Source organism: Nycticebus coucang, chromosome 23 (assembly GCF_027406575.1).
Source record: "Nycticebus coucang isolate mNycCou1 chromosome 23, mNycCou1.pri, whole genome shotgun sequence".
Lineage (NCBI taxonomy): Eukaryota > Metazoa > Chordata > Mammalia > Primates > Lorisidae > Nycticebus > Nycticebus coucang.
Genome location: NC_069802.1, coordinates 13,700,591 through 13,722,222, shown reverse-complemented (window position 1 = coordinate 13,722,222; position 21,632 = coordinate 13,700,591). Strand labels below are relative to the sequence as shown.

The window sequence follows — 21,632 nt, the reverse complement described above, 5'->3', positions numbered from 1 at the left end:
GAGAATAGTCTCTTGTCTTTATACTCATCTTTTGAATTTTGTTGTAAAATTTTAACAGGAAATGTTCACATTTAATTTAGGCACAAGTTAAAAGATTGGGACATTTTTGCATTTGAGAGAACCAGCTGGAAATAGAATTTTTAGTTTATGGCATAATCTCTATCCTTTGTATCGTATATGCCTTCATAACTTCCTGCCTTTTTTCTTTTTTTTCCCCCTGAACAGTTTTTCTGTTGTTTAGCTACTTTTAGCAGGGTGGAATAAAGAAAACAGAAGGAGATGAGATGGAAACTACGTTCATTAATTGTTCTAATGAAATCTTTAGCATTGGATTGTCTATAGATTTAATGTATTCATCTTCTAGCCCTATTACTGATTGATAAACCAATATAGTTATATAAAATAGATACATGTTTTAAACAATCTAAGTATTAGTGCTTTTGATTATTTTCTTTTTAGGTTTCAGTTTTGAAATGAATTTGTTATAATTAAATATAAAATAATAGATATTTTGAAAAGTTCTGTCAGTATATTTGGGTTCACATAGTTGAGGTAAGCAGCATTTTTACTTAACTTTCTGTTCCTCCCCCCCTTTTAGGAGGAAGATATCAACTAGAGATAAAGATACCTGAAACATATCCATTTAATCCTCCTAAGGTATTGTAATTATTTTTGTGCATGAACTTTTAAAGTATTTTGTATTTCTTGGATCATCTAATTAACATATATGTTATGGCTTATTAAAGTTACAGCTTTAGGATTTGTAAATGTGATGTGGACAAGATTTTAGGTAATGGCAGATGGCTTGCTTCTGAATTTAGAAGGAAAGCAAGCTTACTCAAAGGCAGCCAGTAATGGTTCTACACTGCAATAGGATGTGCATCTGACAATGGCTCATATACTAGGTCTGGAAAAACTTACAGTGTCCCCAAATTTAGAGAGCCCTTTTGCACATAGAGAGAGGTTCTTACTTGACTCAAAGACATATTTGGGGGAAGAATGTATTCTGAATTCATTCAACAATTACACGCCAAGGACTATAGCAATAACAGAGACAATACTTTCACTGCTTTTATTGAGCGACATTTATAGCATGGAAAAAAATAATGAACAAGGAATTACAACTGTGATGAATGTCAAAAGAGGGAATAGACTACCCTAAGGTCAGGGCGGCGCCTGTGGCTCAAGGAATAGGGCGCCGGTCCCATATGCCAGAGGTGGCGGGTTCAAACCCAGTCCCGGCCAAAAACCACAAAAAAAAAAAAAATAAAATAAATAAAGAATACCCTAAGGTCATGTACAACAGAGGGACCCCACCACAACTTTTTTGACTGAACCACCTTTATGTCTATTTTTGCTATCATCAGTACTTTAGTTGAGGCATTCATCTTTATTACTTCCCTATTTTGCCCATTATTTAATCAGCCTTCCATCTTTGCTCTACTCTTTTCTTGGCACTGCTATTTTATAAATCTTCATAAATGCAGTTTTGGTCGTGTTTCTTTTCTTTACCATTAATAAAGTCTAAACTCCTTAGCTTGGTATTTAAAACCTTCTAATACCTGACTCCAGTCTTCTTTTCCACTCTGATCTTCTACCAACTCCACTCACAATTTGGATCTCATTTTCCAGCCTAGATATTTGCTATTTGTAGATCGTACTTACTCTTTCACACTTGCTATCATTTTTACTTGAATCTTTGTCCCTGTTATTTCAAATTCTAGTTTTCTTTTGAGGTCTGGCTAAAGTACCACTTTCTCTACTAAGCTGTGCCCATCAAGTATTTCTCCCTCTGCTCTCTCAAGAGCATTTTGTAGAATTTATGTAGTACCAACACAAATATAATACCATTACATGTATTATTTCGGGTATGTATCTTTCATTAGCTTTTGTACTCTTGAGGCAAGAACCTTGTCTTATATACCTGTGTATTATCTGTGTCTCCTAATAGTATAGTGTCCTTTGAGCATGTGATAGCACTCACTCAGAGAGTGTTCCTATATGTTCCCATTTAAGAATAGATACAGTGATGGAAGTTCCAGGGTGAATTTGGATCACCTACCAGTATGGGGTGCCTATTATTCTGTTGCTTATGTACATCTATTTTCTGATAAATCTGGTTAATTTTGTGTGTGTATGTGGTAAAATATACAACACATAAAGTTTACCATTTTAACCATTTTTAGGTTTATGGTCCAGTGGGATTAGATATACTCACATTATCGTGCAACCGGTACCACTGTCTATCTCTGGAACATTTTCATTTTTGCAAACTGAAACTCTGTACTCATTAGGCCATATCTCCCCTACTACTCCCTGTTCCAGCTTCTGGTAACAACTGTTGTTTTTCTCTTCCTATCAATTTGACTATCTTGGGTACCTCATTTGTATAAGTGGAATCATACAATATATTGTTATGTTGTGTCTGGGTTATTTTACTTAGCCTTATGTTATTAAGGTTCATTCATGTTGTAGCATGTATCAGAATTTGTTTTTAAGGGTAAATAATATCCATTATATGTATATACCATATTTTGTTTCAGCTATTGATGGATTTTTTTTTTTTTTAATGGAAACATGATGAGAGAAGGAAGTGTTATAGAGGGACTGCTCTCAAGCATGGTATTTTTACTATTAAATAATGATAATAGCAGCTATCATTTGTGCTAAGAATTTCATATACTTTCCCAGACCAGTCTTCTTTGTTGCCCTGGGTAGAGTGCCATGGTGTCATAACTCACAGCAACCTCAAACTCTTGGGCTCAAGTGATCCTCTTGCCTCAGCCTCCCAACCAGCTGGGACTACAGGTGCCCACCACAATGCATGGCTATTTTTTTTAGAGACGGGGTCTCACTCTAGCTCAGGCTGGTCTTGAACTCCTGAGCTCAGGCAATCCACCTGCCTCAGCCTCCCAGAGTTCTAGATTACAGGCATGAGCCACTGCACCTGTCCTTAACACTTGAGACTTAATGAAATATAATACTTAGAAGTACCTGGCACATAGTAAACACTTAGTGTCAACTAGCAAAGTAACTTCTTTGCTTCCCTTTGTAGCAACATTTCAAAATACAGTAGCACTGACACTTAAATTTTCTCAAATTGAAATTCTCATATGTTGCTGGTGGCAATGTATTGGTCAAAATGCTTAACATAGAGTTGTCATGTGACTCAGCAGTCCATTTCTAGGTATCTACTCAGTGAAAGTGAAAACATTTGTCCAAATAGTAACTTGTACACAGATGATTATACCAGCACTATTCATAATAATCTAAAAGTAGAACCAACCAAAAAATGCTGCCAAATTGTGGTGTGTTCGCATAATGAAATATCATTTGGTTATAAAAAGAATGAAGTACCGATAAATGCTACGACATATGTGAACCTTGAAAATACGCTAAATGAAAGAACCCAGAGTTTTTCCTCTCATTGGGAAAGTTCAGGCTGAACATTAGTGGACACTACCTCCAAAGAGAACAGTCACTACACCTATCGCAAAGATTTTTGCCCTCAGCAGTTCAAAAGCCCTCACATACACTCTTAGACTGTGACAAAAGTATGGAGTTTCTGATTTGTACAGATTGGATTCATCACAAATTTATAAAGTGAAGATTTCTAGATAAAGTATTTCAGTTGTCATCTACAGATCATGAAAAAGTATGGTGGGTGTCCACAGAACCCTCATAAACTCATAAACTGCATATTATTACCAGAAAAGTACAAAAACATAAGGCCGTTAGAAGAAAGATACAATAAATATGCATAGATGAGGTAATGATGAAGTTACTTCAATTCATCCAGGGTTTCTTTGGATTTGATAAAATAGTAAAAAATTAGATTGTGAGGGCAGCACCTGTGGCTCAAAGGAGTAGGACACCGGCCCCTTATGCCGGAGGTGATGGGTTTAAACCCAGCCCCGGCCAAAAACTGCAAAAAAAAAAAAAAAAATTAGATTGTGAGACTGGGCGTAAGGTTCACACCTGTAATCACACTCTGGGAGGCCAAGGTAGGTAGATTGCCTGAGATCACGGGTTTGAGAGCAGCCTGAGTAAGAGTGAGACCTAGGGCAACAAAGTGAAACTCTTGTCTCAAAGAAAAAAAAAAGAGAATGAAAAGTAGATTGCGGTGCTGGTTGCACAAGTCTGTGAATATTCTAGAAATTAAGAAGTTGTACACTTTTGGCTCAGCGCCTGTAGCACAGAGGTTACAGCTCCAGCCACATACACCAGGCTGGCGGGTTCGAACCTAGCCTGGGCAACCTAAACAACAATGACAACTGTTAACAAAAAATAGCTGGGTGTTGTGGTGGGCACCTGTAGTCCCAGCTACTTGGGAGGCTGAGGCAAGAGAATCACTTAAGCCCAAGAGTTTGAGGTTGCTTTGAGCTGTGGTGTTACGGCACTCTACTGAGGGCAACATAGTGAGACCCTGTCTCAAAAAAAAAAAGTAAGTTGTACACTTTGAGTGACTTATGTCTCAGTAAAGGTGTTGCTTCTGTAACCTTTAACAGCTCCAAAGTAATTGCCTAGTGATGGCTCTGTTTTAGGCAATTTGACCTATTATTTTCTTTAATCCTTGAAATAAGCGTTTTATTAAACTCATCCTCACCTTCTCACCCCTACCTTCCTTTTTTGGAGACAGGATCTTGCTCTGTTGCCCAAGTTGTGCAGTGGCATCCAGTGAGCAATGCTCACTGCAACCTCAGACACCTGGGCTCAAGTGATCCTCCTGCCTCAGCCTCCTGAGTTACTGTGACTACAGATGTGCACCACCACGTATCACCAATTTTAAAATTATTTTTAGAGACAAGGTCTTGCTGTTGGCCAGGCTGGTCTCAAGCTCCTGGCCTCAGCCTTCCAACATGCTAGGATTACACTACACCCGACCAGCCCCACCCTTTTTAATAGCATGAGAAAAATAGGCTCAAATATGTAAGAACTAAAGTGTGTCTGATGTGTTTGATACTACCTCATGTTTGTTGTCCCTGAGAGCAGTACTATCCTAATTCCAGTCATTCCATTTAGAGGTAGCTTTGAGATTTAGAAAGGTCTTCGTTTAGTAAACCCAAGTTTGTTTCCCTGTGGCTTTAACCAATTCATCATAGTTGTAACTTTATATTCTTTTAAATATGGCATGGATCCCATTTATGGCCTTAAGCTGTTGTAGTAATGTTAATGAAATAATAATGCTAATGAACTAATGAATTAATATGTTCTAGAAATGAACTATATTGATCTGTATTTTTACTGATTGGTAAATACAGTGGAAAGAATAGGGAATATTTTTGTGTATTTCTTGCTGAATTAGTGTTCACATGTGTTTGGACTAAAGTTTAATTTTAAGTTTTATTATGACATAAAAATGTCAAAATTGCCTGGTTGTATTCTCTTATACTACTGTTAATACTGTTAAAATTTGAGAAAAGATTTAAAACTTAGATTTATTTTAACACGTCAGAGGTTTACTTCTAAACACAGAGTTACAGTAGTGAAATGCTAACTCAATGATTTGTCCTATTGGAGATACAGTTGTGAACTTTCCTTGGTGTTAGACTTTTATATGTATACATTTACACTTATGTTTTTCATATAAATTCTAATGCTAAAAATCTTTAATGAGATGCCCATCTCTACACACATAAAAATAAAATAACATTTTCTTTTGTATGATGAGTTGTAACTGGTTTAATAGTATAATATCCTTGAATTCTAATCTTAAAACTGGAAGTTTCTCGTGGAAATAGGAACTCAGATATACCATGAAATAGGAGCTAACGTGTTTGTTAAGCTGAAGAATGAATGAAATGTAGAATGCATCCTATAGAAGGAGACAAGAATACTGATGATGTATCAGTGTTGATAATTAAGAAAAGTCCCCTTTATTTCTGTCTGAGAACTTTTAGTATCTACCGTGTACATAGGGTTCAGGTTTTTGTTTTTGTTCTTTGAGTACTTGGAAAGCTAGCAAGTGTTCTGAAGTTCTCGGAAAGGGCTAGTATTTTATATGTGAAAATAAGGAGTCTTGAATTATTATTTATTAATAAGCATTGTAGTACTGTAACCATCCCATATATGTTTTATAACGAGAGTTAAATGTGACTCGTGTAAGTGGCCCTTATATTGTTACTTCCTCTTATCATCCCTCTTGGTTCTGCATTTTGTCAATATAGTACAGTGTTAGTAAAACTATAGGAAAAAATGGTAGAATACAGGGGATGCGAGTTGGATATAAAATAATAGGGCAGTCTTTGGGTATACATGTGGGTACTAATTGGTAAAATTAAGGCTTGAGAAAGAAGTGAAAAATCCTATGAAAGGAGGAGGTTGATGATAAAGAGCTTGAAGGAAGAAAGACAGAAGAGATAAAAGAGTAGGAGACCACACAAAAACTGCTTATAAAGCAGTTACTTGGGCCAGGCATGGTGGCTCACACCTGTAATCCTAGCACATTGGTGGGTGTCAAGGCAGGTGGATTGCCTGAGCTCACAGGTTTGAGACCAGCCTGAGCCAGAGCAAGATCCTGCCTCCAAAAGAAATAGCCGGGCGTTGTGGTGGGCGCCTGTAGTCCCAGCTACTTGGGAGGCTGAGGCAAGAGAATCTCTTGAGCCCAAGAGTTTGAGGTTGAGCTGTGACACCCTGGCACTCTACAAAGGGCAACATAATGAGACTCTATCTCAAAAGGAACGAAGGAAAACCAGTTACTTACATCTGTACTGGTGGATAATGAAGAAGATTAAAGATTAGTTTCTTAATTGAAACATCTTCAGTATCAAGATTATTCCTAATTATAAATTATGGCACAAAGAAAGAATTAGTTTAATAATGTCCTTGGTTTGGCATTTCCCATTTCCCTAGTTCTACATATTTATTCACAGAGAATTATGTATAAAAGCCTCCCCTCCCCTCTTTTAGTAACAGGTCTCACTCTGTAGCCCAGGCTAGAATAGAGTGCAATGGTTCAGGCATAGCTCACTGCAACCTCGTAACTCCTAGGCTCAGGTGATCCTCCCCCCTCCGGCTTCCCAGTAGCTGAGAAGCTGGGACTATCCAGGGATGTGCCACCATGCCAGGCTAAGGTTTTAATTTTTTTTGTTTTGTTGCTCTTGGTGGAATGCTCGGGTGTCACAGCTCACAGCAACCTCCAACTCTTGGGCTCAAGCGATTCTCTTGCCTCAACCTCCCAAGTAGCTGGGACTACAGGCAACCAGCACAATGCCCAGCTATTTTTAGAGACGAGATCTCACTCTGGCTCAGGCTGGCCTCGAGCCTATGAGCTCAGGCAATCCACCTGCCTCTGCCTCCCAGAGTACTAGGATTACAGGTGTGAGCCACTGCATCTGGCAAGGTTTTCATTTTTTTGTAGAGATGAAGTCTCACTGTGCAGCCCAGGATCATAGCTCACTGTACCTCAAACTCTTGGGCTCAAGCAGTACTCCTGCCTTAGCCTTTGAGTAGCAAAGACTGCAGGTGGACACCATCATCCCTAGCTAACTTTTTTTTTTGTAGAGACAGAGTCTCACTTTACTGCCCTCGGTAGAGTGCCGTGGCATCATACGGCTCACAGCAACCTCCAGCTCTTAGGCTTATGTGATTCTCTTGCCTCAGCCTCCCGAGCAGCTGGGACTACAGGTGCCCGCCACAACGCCCGGCTATTTTTTTGTTGTTGCAGTTTGGCCGGGGCTGGGTTTGAACCCACCACCCTCGGCATATGGGGCTGGCACCCCACTCACTGAGCCACAGGCGCCGCCCATCCCTAGCTAATTTTTAAAAACTTTTTTGCAGAGATTGTGTTTCATAGAGATCCTGTCCTACTTTGGCCTCCCAAAGTACTGGGATGACAGTCGTGAGCCACTACATTGGCCAGAAGACCCTTCTTTCTTTTTTTTTTTTTTTTTAAATGATGTTTTCTTTTTTTTTAAAGTTTATTTATTTATTTATTAATTTCTTTTTTTGGCTGGGGCTGGGTTTGAACCCGCCACCTCTGGCATATGGGACCAGCGCCCTACTCCTTGAGCCACAGGCGCCGCCCGAAGGAAGTTTCTTTTTTTTTTTTTTGTAGAGACAGAGTCTCACTTTATGGCCCTCGGTAGAGTGCCGTGGCCTCACACAACTCACAGCAACCTTCAACTCCTGGGCTTAAGCGATTCTCTTGCCTCAGCCTCCTGAGCAGCTGGGACTACAGGCGCCCGCCACAACGCCCGGCTATTTTTTGGTTGTAGTTTGGCCGGGGCTGGGTTTGAACCTGCCACCCTCTGCATATGGGGCCGGTGCCTTACCGACTGAGCCACAGGCGCCGCCCCGACCCTTCTTTCAAAAGCAAGATACAGTTCACACATCCTCATCACTTGGCTAAGCCATAATCCTTCTGACATCTTCAGTAGTAGTTTCAATTTTGTTTTCAAATCTTGTTGAAAATAATGAACCACGGGCGGCGCCTCTGGCTCAGTTGGTAAGGCGCCAGCCCCATGTACCGAGGGTGGCGGGTTCAAACCAGGCCCCTGCCAAACTGCAACAAAAAAATAGCCGGGTGTTGTGGTGGGCACCTGTAGTCCCAGCTACTCGGGAGGCTGAGGCAAGAGAATCTCTTAAGCCCAGGAGCTGGAGGTTGCTGTGAGCTGTGTGATGCCATGGCACTCTACTGAGGGCCATAAAGTGAAACTCTGTCTCTACAAAAAAAAAAGAAAAGAAAATAATGAACCACTTTAAAGTTACAAAATGTGGTGATTGGAGTTATATCTTTATCCATTAAACTCAGTGAATGGTAAATATAGGTTGACTGTTCTAATCTGAAAATCTAAAATCAGAAATGTTCCAAAATCTCAGACTTCTTGAGTATGGATATGATGCTCAAATTTCACTCATTGGAGCATTTTGGTTTTAGGAATTTGGGATAAGAAATATTCTGCCTGGGTGGCGCCTGTGGCTCAGTGGGTAGGGTGCTGGTCCCATATACTGAGGGTGGTGGGTTCGAACTCAGCCCTGGCCAAACTGCAACAAAAAATAGCTGGGCATTGTGGCGGGCACCTGTATTTCCAGTTACTCAGGAGGCTGAGGCAAGAGAATCACCTAAGCCCAGGACTTGGAGGTTGCTGTGGGCTGTGACACCACATCACTCTACCGAGGGCAATAAAGTGAGACTCTGTCTCTAAAAGAAAAAAAAAATATTCTGCCTAGATGTGAATTTTGCCGTTAATATCTTTCATAAAGAACTATTTGTTTTATATGAACCCTATATTACTGTCATATTTGACCTGGCACATGGTAATTAATCTATTAGGGTGTGAAAGAATTTGGGCTTAGGTGGTCACTGCCATATGTGTCGATAATAATAGTAATAATAATGGTTCTCTAGAAGCTCATGAGTAAGAGCTGATGAACTTGATTTCATTTCATGAAATGATAGAGTTATCATTTTCACTTGTTGGTTTATTAATTTTCCATGCAAAGACAGTGAGATGGTAGGAGTTAGAATATGACTAGGTGTGGTGCCTAATGCCTGTAATCCCCTGGTACTTTGGGAGGCAATAAAGGAGGATTGTTTGAGCCTAGTAAGACTCCATGTCTACAGAAAATAAGTTACCCAGGTGTGGTGACACGCACCTATAGTCCTACCTGCTTGGGAGTCTGGGGTGCGAAGACTGCTTGATTCTAGGAGTTAAGGTTACAGTGACCTATGATCATGCCACTGCACTTAAGCTTGAGTGACAGAGCAAGGCTCTGTCTTAAAAAAAAAAAAAAAGGAATCTAGAATCAAATTGTATGAGTTTGCATTAGATTTTGCTCTGTTAACTAGCTTTTGATTTTAGGTTTAAGTTTCTCTAAGCCTCTGTCTCTTCAGTGCCTGGCACATATTAATAGGCCTTCCAATATTTGTTGAATTATTTTTTAAAAAGAATTCAAGAATTTCTACACAAAAATTACTATGGCCACTTACTACTTTGTGCTTCCATGCGTTGATTTTGCTTACTTTTTCCTTGAAACCTATTCTGCACTCTGCCTGATGCTAAGAAAGGTGCCACTTACTATTGCTATTTTGATTTTTTTTTGTACTATCTTATTTACCCAAATGGATTTTAGGCTTTGTTATATTTCTCAAAGCATTATGCTAGGTAAATTATAAACTCTTAGTAATTATTTGGTTTGTTTAAGGGTGGAACATTTATTAAAAGGTTAAAAAGACTATATATGACATCATTCAGCTTATTGACTGCTTTCTCTTCTCCACCCATTTACACTGGCAAAATGATGTAATACAAATACAGATTTATTTTCTTAATTCAGGATTTCATGTTCTTGTAGTTCTACTTAAACTATACATGCTTCATCTCTGTTACTTAAAAACTCAAGTGTGCTTTATATTCTAGGTCCGGTTTATCACTAAAATATGGCATCCTAATATTAGTTCCGTCACAGGGGCTATTTGTTTGGATATCCTGAAAGATCAATGGTAAGAGATTTTGAATTCACCTTCTCTCCTTGACTACCAAGATTGTAAGAGTGTTAAATGTGTGACTACCTCACAATATATTTTATACTTTATTTTATTTGGGCAGTAACTTTGTAAAATCTCTTTAAGTACAGAATTGAAAATATGTTGTTGAGATCACAGTCTATTTTTAAATAGAGACTTGTTAGGTAATGTCAGATACTAGCTTTATATTTAGAAAAACCTTAGATTTCATTTATTATTTTGGTAAACTTGATTCTTTGCTATCTTAGGAAGGTATTTGTGAAAGATTTTAAAAAGTAAGTAAGTAGTGATCCCCTGCTCAGATGGAATATAACAATTTTGTTAAAAGTTATATTAATTGAGCACAGTTAAGGTTCTCAATTCCAAGGAAGAGAATCTTGTAGGTGATATGTTCATTTACGTAGCACTTTACACTTGGTTTGTCTGATTTTATTTTAGTAGCATAGTCTGGAGCCATCAGATTCAAATCTTGGCTTTGCTGTTTTGTAAGCTGTGTGGTCATGAACAAAGTTTGTGTGCCTTTCCTCATCTGTAAAGTGGGCTTAAAAAATAAAAAAATAAAATAAAATGGGCTTATACCTACCTCATAGGGTTGAGGGGATTAAATTAGTTGTTTTATGTAATTCTCATAGAATAGAGATAGTGATAAAGATGATAATGTTAGTGTAGTCAGAGATTGATGTTATTTATTTAGCACATGATTTTTTTCTTTTTAGACAGAGTTGCTGTATCGCCCTCAGTAGAGTGCTGTGGCATCACAGGTCACAAGCAACCTCCAACTTTCGGGCTTTTAGCCATTCTCATGACTCAGCCTCCCGAGTAGCTGAGACTACAGGCGCCCACCACAGTGCCCAGTTATTTTTTTTGTTATAGTTGTCGTTTTATCTGGGCTGGGCTGAGTTCAAACCCGCCAACCTCTGTGTATGTGGCTGGCACCCTACCCACTAAGCTACGGGCACTGCCCAACACATGATTTTTTGATTGGGAAAATTAAGACAAGTATAAAATGACATTGGTATGGGAAACTACAATAAAATTTGGAAAGATTCAGTCAGTGTATGTTCTGACCTTTTCCTCTGATTTTACTCTTTTGCAAGAGAAGGAATAATAGGAGACAATAGAGTAACAATTGATAAGAATTCCTGGAGCCAAGACTGTGTTTATTGGGCTTGTTCTGGTTACCACGTCTTCTAAAAATTATATATTATTGTTGGTACTGCATTTTTAAGCTATGTCTTTGATTTCTTAAGAAAGGAAAATTAACAGAAAAAGATGAAATAGTAATAGTAACATTTAGTGTATGGGAAATTTAATTTACTTGGCAACTGGATGAACAGACCAGAGTTCAGGTTTTCTTTTCTTTTTCCATTCTAATAAGCAAGCCTGAGTAAATTCTATCTTTTTAGGGATATAGTTTCTTGATCTGAATTCCATACTGTCAAACATTGAACAGTGTGGACTAGACTTTTATCTTCTGTGATCTCTCTTTTGACTTGTGCCTTTTGCCAATTTGTTGAACTTCTGGGCTTTTTATCTATGAAGTTATCTTCAAGGCCCCTGTTAGCTCTATGACTCAGTGATATGAATACATATTTCCAATAATAGAGACACTTTTACTTTTTTCACTTGGCTTGCAGAACTTTGTTTTTTCTGTTTTCCCCTTCCTTTGCTCATTTTCATACTACTTAGCTAGTTCCTCCCATATCTTCCAGTTCTTTGTGTATTAGAATGCCTTGGGGATAATTCTTGGGTCTCTGCTCCTTTCTACATTCACTTACTAGGTGAGTTCATCTGATTCCATAACTTCATAATATGCTTCAAATTAACAAATTTATCCTTCCTGAACTTGATACTCCTATGCTGCTACCTGCTTAACACCTTTACTTGAATGTTAAGAACATCTCAAATATTTCGAAAACTAAATTGATAAACTCCTAACCTAAAATCTACATCTTCTTCATATAGTCTTCCCCTTCTGTGTTATTGACACCTTTGTCCTTGCATTTACTCAGGCAAAAACCTCATGATTCTTGGTTCTTCTTTCTCTGGTACTCTGTACCCTGTCTACAAATCTGTTGGTGAAACCTACAAAATCTTATCTATGACTTCATTACCACCTCTTGCCTGGATGATTGCATTAGCCTGCCTCCCTGCTTCTGGCTTTGCCTGCTCAGGCTATTCTCAACACCCAGAATGAGAATCTTAGAAACAAATCTTGAAGATCAAAAACTCTTGATGAATTCTCTTTGTGCTCAGAGTTAACACGGCAGTACGATTACCTGTAATCACATCTCTATAGCTAATTCAAAGATCGATACATACATGAAGAGAGCTTGAATTTTTGTACCAAAACTTTGTTTTTAATCAACTATCCCCATTTTCTATGGCAGGCAAATAGTATTTTTTCATATTTATACAATTAAAAGTATTTTAAAATATTGGGGGGAGGTGAGAGATCAAAAATTACTTCTGGGGTACAGTGTACATACCATTTGGATGACACTAAAAGCCCTGACTGACTCCACTACTGTACAAATCATCCATGTAACAAAAAAAAAAAAAAACAAAAAACATTTGTACCTCTAAAGATTTTTTATTTTATTTATTTATTTATTTTGGGGGGGGTGTAGAGACAGAGTCTCGCTTTATTGCCTTCAGTAGAGTACTGTGGTGTCACACAGCTCACAGCAACCTCCAGCTCCTGGGCTTAGGCGATTCTCTTGCTTCAGCCTCCTGAGTAGCTGGGACTACAGGCGCCCGCCACATCATCCAGCTATTTTTTTTTTTTGCAATTTGGCTGGAGCTGGGTTTGAACCCACCACCCCTGGTATATGGGGCTGGCGCCCTATCCACTGAGCTGCAGGTGCCGCCCGAAATTTTTATTTTTATTTTATTTTATTTTATTTTTGCAGTTTTTGGCCAGGGCCAGGTTTGAACCCACCACCTCCAGTATGTGGGGCCAGTGCCCTACTCCTTTGAGCCACAGGCTCCACCCTGAAATTTTTATTTTTTATTGAAATTTTTAAAAAGATGTTTTAAAAATCAAAGATACATCAGATAAAGCAGGTGAGACTGGATACCTATAGATTGATCTCTCCCTCCCATCAGCTTTACTAAAGTATAATTGACATTTAGTGGATATATATGTTTAGCTTTCAGAAATGGAATTTGATAGAGAAAAATACAGGCTAGTAATCTTAGGAAAGATGAATTACATAAATATTGAATAATTTGGGGCAAGTATGCTACAAAATAACTGATTGATCTTGGGGTTTTTTTTTTTTTTTTTTTGTGGTTTTTGGCTGGGGCTAGGTTTGAACCTGCCACCTCCGGCATATGGGACCGGCGCTCTACTCCTTGAGCCACAGGCGCCACCCTGATCTTGGTCTTTTATTAATGCATGTGGGGTGGTGATTAATCTTTATTTAACATCTTAATTTTAATTAAAGTAGTTTCAAAACTACCCTATGTGGAAACTGTTTTCTGGTGTTTTTTTTTCACTGATACTTATTATAACTAAAAGTGTCTGTTTACCTGGGGAAGAAAATGACAACTTGTAAAAATTTCACTCATTGATACTGCCTTTTCAAAAGACACGTGGCATTAGAGAGAATGTCTATTTTCAGAAGACTAGGTAACCAGAATAAGCCCAGTAAAACAGCCACCAGGGAAAGGCAGATTAAAATCAGTTAGACACCACTACAGGCTCGGCACCCACAGCTCAGCCATGTACACCGAGGCTGGCAGGTTCGAGCCTGGCCCAGGCCTGCTAAACAACAATGACAACTGCAACCAAAAAATAGCCAGGCATTGTGGTAGGCACCTGTAGTCCCAGCTACTCAGGAGGCTGAGGCAAGAGAATTGCTTAAGCCCAAGAGTTTTAGTGACTTAAGATCAGTAATATCTAGCAAAGCTCAACATCTTCAGTGTGGCCTAGCAGCTTCCCTACTAGGAATATATCCAAGAGAAATGAATGCCTTTGCTAACTGTCAAAAGACTTACATAAAGTGGCTCATACCTGTAATTCTAGCACTGTGGGAGGAAGACAGCTTAAAGCCAGTTCAAGATCAGCCTAGACAACATAGTAAAACCCCATCTCTACAAAAATTAAATTTAAAAAATTAATCAGTCATGGTAGCATGTGTCTGTAATTCTAGATATGGGAGTCTAGAAGTGGTCTATATTTTGATGGAGCGGTGTTGACATGAGTACACATATGTAAAAATTAACCCAGCTGTGTAGCATTTTACTCCGTTTATATGTTAATGAAGAAACCATTGCTTATGGTAGTGCATGCCCGTAGTTCCAGCTGCTGGCGGTTAGAGCAGGAGGGTCACTTGAGCCCTGTTCTCAGCTGTAGTGCACTATGCCAGTTAGGTCTGCACTAAGCTTATCAATGTAGTGACCTCCCAAGATCAGGGGACCACCAGGTTGCCTAAGGAGGGGTGAACTGGCCCACATTGGAAACAGCACATCAGAATTCCCGTACTAATCAGTAAGGGGATCATGCCTGTGAATAGCCATTGACTTCCAGCCTGGGTAATATAGTGAGACCCTGTCTTGAAAAGAAAAAAATTAAAAAGCTGCCATTCTCATAAAATAGCATTTAGTGTTTTGAATGAGCATGGATTACTTACTGATGATCTGGTAGAAGATAGATATATATATATATATATATTTTTTTTTTTTTGAGACAGAGCCTCAAGCTGTTGCCCTGGGTAGACTGCTGTGGCCTCACAGCAACCTCCAACTCTCCAACTCCTGGGCTCAAGCGATTCTCCTGCCTCCGCCTCCCAAGTAGCTGGGACTACAGGCACCCGCCACAATGCCCGGCTATTTTTTTTATTTGTTTGTTTTGGTTGCAGCCGTCATTGTTGTTTGGCAAGCCTGCTCAGGTGTATGTGGCTGGTGCTTTAGCTCCTTGAGCCACAGGCATCGAGCCATGGAAGATACTTTTTAAAAAGTTAGCAGGGGTGGCGCCTGTGGCTCAGTCGGTAAGGCGCTGGCCCCATATGCCGAGGGTGGCGGGTTCAAGCCCGGCCCTGGCTGAACTGCAACCAAAAAATAGCTGGGCGTTGTGGCGGGCGCCTGTAGTCCCAGCTACTCGGGAGGCTGAGCCAAGAGAATCGCTTAGGTCCAGGAGTTGGAGGTTGCTGTGAGCTGTGTGATGCCATGGCACTCTACCGAGGGCCATAAAGTCAGACTCTGTCTCTACAAAAAAAAAAAATTAAATAAATAAATAAATAAAAAGTTAGCAGAATGGGTAATTCACATGATTATTCTATGTATTAGAGCCCCGTTGAATTCTTGTGAATGAATATTTAAGTACCCATATAAACTATGTTTTATCAATTTAAGACAAACAGAAGTAATTTACTCAATATGAATTTATGAGTTACTGATTTATTCATATTATCTACAAATTAATAAAAAAATCAGTTAACACATTTTGAAATTTCATATTCCTACTTGCCTCTTAGGTGTTGTTTTAATAGGTTTAAGCCATTTATTTATTTATTTATTTATTTTAGGTAGCTAGGAGTACAGGAGTCTGCCACAATGCCTGGCTATTTTTTTGTTGCACTTTGGCCGGGGCTGGGTTCGAACCCGCCACTCTCGGTATATGAGGCCGATGCCCTACTCACTGAGCCACAGGAGCCACCCCCAGATTTTTTTCTTTTTACAATTTCAATGGTAGGCTGTCCTTTCTAATACATTCAACCTGATACATACAATCAGGTCCTAAGTTTCTAATTCTTTCTGTAGTAACCCTACACGTCTATAGTTTGCAAGTGTCTTTATAATAGAAAGACCCTGCAAATAGAGGAGATGGAAAGTATTTACAGTAACAATTTATAGGGGCTCCGCGCCTGTGATTCAGGCGGCTAAGGTGCCAGCCATATACACCTGAGCTGGCGGGTTCGAATCCAGCCTGGGCCCGCCAAACAACAGTGACAGCTGTGACCAAAAAATAGCCAGGCGTTGTGGTGGGCGCCTGTGATCCCAGCTACTTGGGAGGTGGAGGGAGGAGAATCGCTTGAGCCCAGGAGTTGGAAGTTGCTATGAGCTGTGATGCCACAGCACTCTACCCAGGGTGACAGCTTGCGGCTCTGTCTCAAAAAAAAAAAAAAAAAAAAACGAATTTATAGAGCGGTGCCTGTGGCTCAAAGGAGTAGAGCACCAGCCCCATATGCTGGAGGTGGCGGGTTCAAACCCAGCCCCAGCCAAAAACTGCGGGAAAAAAAAAGAGAGAATTTATGCATATACATACCCCAAAAGTAAACATTTTGTTTATCCATTCATCCTTCAGTGGAAACTTAGATTGCTTCCACCTTTTGGCTGAATAATTCTGCTTAACAACCTTTTGTTAGTAGCCATCCTCCTGGATATGAGAAATTATCTCATAAATGAGATAATGAGATTGTTTTGATTTGCATTTCCCGAATGATGAGTGATGTTGAGCATATGCTTATTGGCCTGTTGTATGTCTTTTTTTGAAGAAATGCCTGTTGAAGTCCATTTTTTTGAGGAGGAGAGATAGGGTCCTGCTCTATAGCCCAGTTTAGAGTGTACGAGTGTCATCATAGGTCACTGTAACCTCAAACTCTTGGGCTCAGTCACCCTGTTTCAGCCTCCTGAGTAGCTGGAACTATAGGTGTATACTATCACACTGGGCTGATATTTTAATCTTTTGTAGAGATAGGGTGTCGTTGTATTGTTTAGGCTGGTCTTGCATTCCTGATCTCAAGTAATCCTCTCCCTTTGGCCACCCAAAGTGCCGCGATTATAGGTGTAAGCCGCCCAGCCCAGACCCTTGTCCATTTTTTTAATTGGGTTTTTTTGTTGTTGAGTTGTAGGAGTTCCTTATATATTTTAGATATTAATCCCTTATTAGATACATGATTTGTAAATATTTTCTGCTATTCTGTGGGTTGCTTTTTCATTCTATTTTGTCCTTTTGTTGTTTTTGTATTTTAAGAGAAAGGATCTTATTCTTGGCCAGGCTGGCCTCAAACTCACGGGCATAGCAATCAATCCTCCCACCTCAGCTTCCTAAGTGGCTAGGACTATAGGTGTGTGCCACCATGTCTGCTTACATAGAAATTACTGGTGTAGGGCGGCGCCTATGGCTCAGTCGGTAATGCGCCGGCCCCGTATACTGAGGGTGGTGGGTTCAAACCTAGCCCCGGCCAAACTGCAACCAAAAAATAGCCAGGTGTTGTGGCAGGCGCCTGTAGTCCCAGCTGCTCGGGAGGCTGAGGCAAGAGAATCGCTTAAGCCCAGGAGTTGGAGGTTGCTGTGAGCTGTGTGAGGCCATGGCACTCTACCGAGGGCGATAAAATGAGACTCTGTCTCTACAAAAAAAAAAAAAAAGAAAGAAAGAAATTACTGGTGTAGTATGGTACAATTGTCCTTATTTTTTCTTTTGTGTCCAATACTTTTTATCTTATATCCAAGAAATCATTGTCAAATCTAATGTCATGAAGCATTACTTATATCTTGTCTTCAGTTTTTTTAGCTCTTACATTTAAATTTTTGATCCATTTTTAGCTGATTTTTACATAAGGATCCAATGATCCCAGCTTCATTCTTTTTTTTCTTTTTTTCTATTTTTTTGTGATAATGGGGTCTCACTCTGTTGCCCAGGCTAGTGTACAGCAATGTGTTCAGAGCTTACAGTATCCTCCAAATTTCTAGACTCAAGTGATCATTCTACTTCCATCTCTCAAAGTGCTGGGATTACAAGTGTGAGCCACTGTGCCTAGCCAACTTCATTCTTTTGAGAGATTAACAGTTCTTTAGAAAAGTGTTTATTATTCTGTTGAGATATGTAGAAGCTCGTGTGAATGTATGAAGGACTTACCCAGGTTATATATGCATTTGTGTTTTTGTTGTTTTTTTTTTCATTCATTTTTTTGACTATTTTTTTATTAAATCATAGCTGTGTACATTGATATATTCATGGGGCATCATTCACTAGCTGCATTCGTGTTTTTATTGCAAGTTAAATTAATTACTGTGAGTTTAATAATAGTTTTGTATGAATACTTAGAGTGAAAAATTTATCTTCACTATTCAGGTGTATTTCCGTAAAAGAAATAATTTTATTAAAAGTTGAGTGACTTGGGTGGCACCTGTGGCTCAAAGGAGTAGGGAGCTGGCCCCATAAGCTGTAGGTGGTGGGTTCAAACCCAGCCCCGGCCAAAAACTGCAAAAAAAAAAAAAAAGTTGTGTGCTGGGCAGTGCCTGTTGCTCAGTGAGTAGGGCACCAACCCCACATACCAAGGATGGCAGGTTCAAACCTGGCCTCAGCCAAACTGCAACAACAACAAAAAAAAGTTGTGTGACTTTTGAGAGTTTGTTTAAAGAAATCCTGTGGATTTTTAAAATTAGGTTACTTACAAAGTTTATCAAATTAATTTAATTGTTTTATATTCCTTTTGTGTTATATTTTGCCGTTTTATCCCTGTTGTTGTTTTTCATGGTTTAAGTCAGCTATACGCAGATACATCATCTAGACAGCTTTTGTTACATATGTTGTCTTTAAACATTCTCTTTAAAATTACACAAACTGCTCACTTCAGAAGCACATATACTAAAACTGGAACAATACAGAGAAAATTAGCATGGCTCCTATGCAAGGATGACACACAGATCCATGAAGTGTTTCATATTTTTTTGGCTGTTTTTGTAACAGAAGGATTTATTCAGACTGCTGTACTCACTTGATTTAACACAATGCTATTGATCTAAATATTTATAAGGTACCTATATCTAGATTAATTTTTTAAAAAAAGAAATTATACAAATGATCAAATAAATTAGAATAAGGTACTTTTTTTTTTCTTTTTCTTGCAACAGAGTCTCACTATGTCTCCCTTGGTAGAGTGCTGAGGGGTCACAGCTCACAGCAACCTCCAACTCCTGGGCTTAAGCGATTCTTGCTTCAGCCTCCCAAGTAGCTGGGACTACAGGTGCCCACCACAACATCTGGCTGTTTTTTGGTTGTAGTTGTCATTGTTGTTTGGCACGCCTGGGCTGGATTCGAACCCGCCAGCTCTAGTGTATGTGGCTGGTGCCCTAGTCACTTTGCTACAAGCACCAAGCCTAGGGTACTTTTAATAAAGAATTTCCCCATTGATACTGTGATAATGGATAGATAAAAATGAATATATCAGGATTGAATTTCGCTTTTTCTTTTTCTTCTTTTTTTTTTATTTTGAGACAGAGTCTCACTTTGTTGGTCTTAGTAGAATACTGTGGCATCACAGCTCACAGCAACCTCAAATTCTTGGACTCAAGTGATTCTTTTTCCTCAGCTTCCCAAGTAGCTGGGACTACAGGCACCCACCACAATCCCTAGCTGTTTTTAAGAGATGGGGTCACACTTTTACTAAGGCTGGTCTCAAACCCAAGAGCTCAGGCAGTCCACCTGCCTCAGCCTCCTAGAGTGCTAGGATTATAGGCATAAGCCACCTTGCCTGGCCTGAATTTGGCTTTTTGGTTTGACTCCTGCCCTGAAAGAATATTATTCATATTAAAGATGTTACAACTGTTGATTGAAAATAACTTGTGTAGGCTCAGCGCCTGTGGCTCAAGCGGCTAAGGCGCCAGCCACATACACCTGAGCTGGTGGGTTCGAATCCAGTCTGGGCCCGTCAAAGAACAATGACGGCTGCAACCGAAAAATAGCTGGGTGTTGTGGCGGGTGCCTGTAGTCCCAGCTACTTGGGGGGCTGAGGCAAGAGAATTGCTTAAGCCCAAGAATTTGAGGTTGCTATGAACTGTGAAGCCACAGCACTCTTAACAGGGGCGACAAAGTAAGACTCTTGTATCAAAAAAAGAAAGGAAGGAAGGAGGGAAATTGGCTCTAGCCTGAGCAAGAGCAAGACTTTATTTCTATTAAAGATGGAAAAAATTAGGTGGGTATTGTGGCTGATTTCCTGTAGTCTCAGCTACTCGGGAGGCTGAGGTAGGAATATTGCTCGAATCCAGGATTGCTCTGAGCTAGCAAGATGTCATGGCACTCTGGCCTGGGCAACAGAATGAGATTCCGGTGCCCAAAAAAAAGGCGGGAGGGGGAGGAGAAATTGGCTAATTGTAAATTAAATGAGACAATTATAGGCATGTATGTAATTATAAATTTCTATAAACTACATAATTAAGATAAAATTCTAAATTTTATTCAGAAAAGACTCACTTTGATTTTGCCATGCAGAGCCATCTTAACCAGGGTATTTTCATAATTTGACTTTTAGGGCGGCAGCAATGACTCTCCGCACGGTGTTATTGTCATTGCAAGCCCTATTGGCAGCTGCAGAACCAGATGATCCACAAGATGCAGTAGTAGCAAATCAGGTAAGATGGCTGCTTCTAAAAGATTTTCCTTACACTATATGATTCTCTAACCACTTTAGCAATTTGTGATATTAACAAATGAGCATACTCTGTTGAAACTAAATTTGGAAGTTTTTTTTTTCTTATGGTAAGATTATTTTGTCATATACAATATTGAAAACTATTAATTTTTAATGGGGTATGTGGTAGATGTTTTCTTGATGTGAAAATTTTCAACACACAAAGTCAAAACAATTGCTCAGTAAACCCCCTTATAACTATCACCTATTCTGTGATTAACACTTTACTGCACTTGTTTTATCCTGTGTGTAGCCATCTGTCCATCCTCAACTTTTTTTTTTTTTTTTGAGACGGAGTCTGACTTTGTCACCCTTGGTAGAGTGCCACTCAAACTCTTGGACTCAAACAATTATTTTGCCTCAGCCTCTGTAGCTGGGACTATAAGTGCCTGCCACAACACCTGGCTATTTTTAGAGACGAGGTCTTGCTCTTGCTCTGGCTCAGGCTGGTCTTAAACCTAGGAGCTCAGGCAAACCACCTGCCTCGGCCTCCCAAGTGCTGGGATTGTAGGCATGAGCCACTTCCAAGGCTTTATCTATTCTCAATTTAGTGATGATGTCTTCTTGGTCATAATTTTAATCACTGCCATGGCACTGACATAGCATTGTAAAGTTTCCAGTGATCTTGGAGTTTGTTGAATGGAATAAGTACTTTTCAATTCTGATCTTTGATCACTGTAAGGCTAGGGATTAGCAAATTACAAAACCAGACTGGCTGGTTTTTTAAATAATATTTATTGGAACAC

At 39.4% G+C, this 21,632-nt stretch overlaps 1 protein-coding gene and 1 non-coding gene across 11 annotated transcripts in view; both read left to right on the top strand.

Moving 5' to 3' along the window:
- The window catches only part of UBE2K (ubiquitin conjugating enzyme E2 K), a 68,766-nt gene that overhangs the window by 39,932 nt on the left and 7,202 nt on the right, over positions 1-21,632 (top strand). For 8 of the 10 annotated variants that reach the window (XM_053578158.1, XM_053578160.1, XM_053578157.1 and 5 more), the window contains 3 exons: positions 599-657; positions 10,362-10,444; positions 20,728-20,827. In XM_053578158.1, coding sequence (XP_053434133.1) covers positions 599-657; positions 10,362-10,444; positions 20,728-20,827 — 242 coding nt within the window. The remainder of the gene's footprint in view (positions 1-598; positions 658-10,361; positions 10,445-20,727; positions 20,828-21,632) is intronic. The other 2 variants (XM_053578163.1, XM_053578165.1) reach the window with 1 other exon arrangement.
- LOC128576197 (U6 spliceosomal RNA) lies at positions 19,041-19,147 on the top strand. Its single transcript, XR_008377301.1, has one exon. It is a non-coding gene; the product is annotated as a U6 spliceosomal RNA (small nuclear RNA).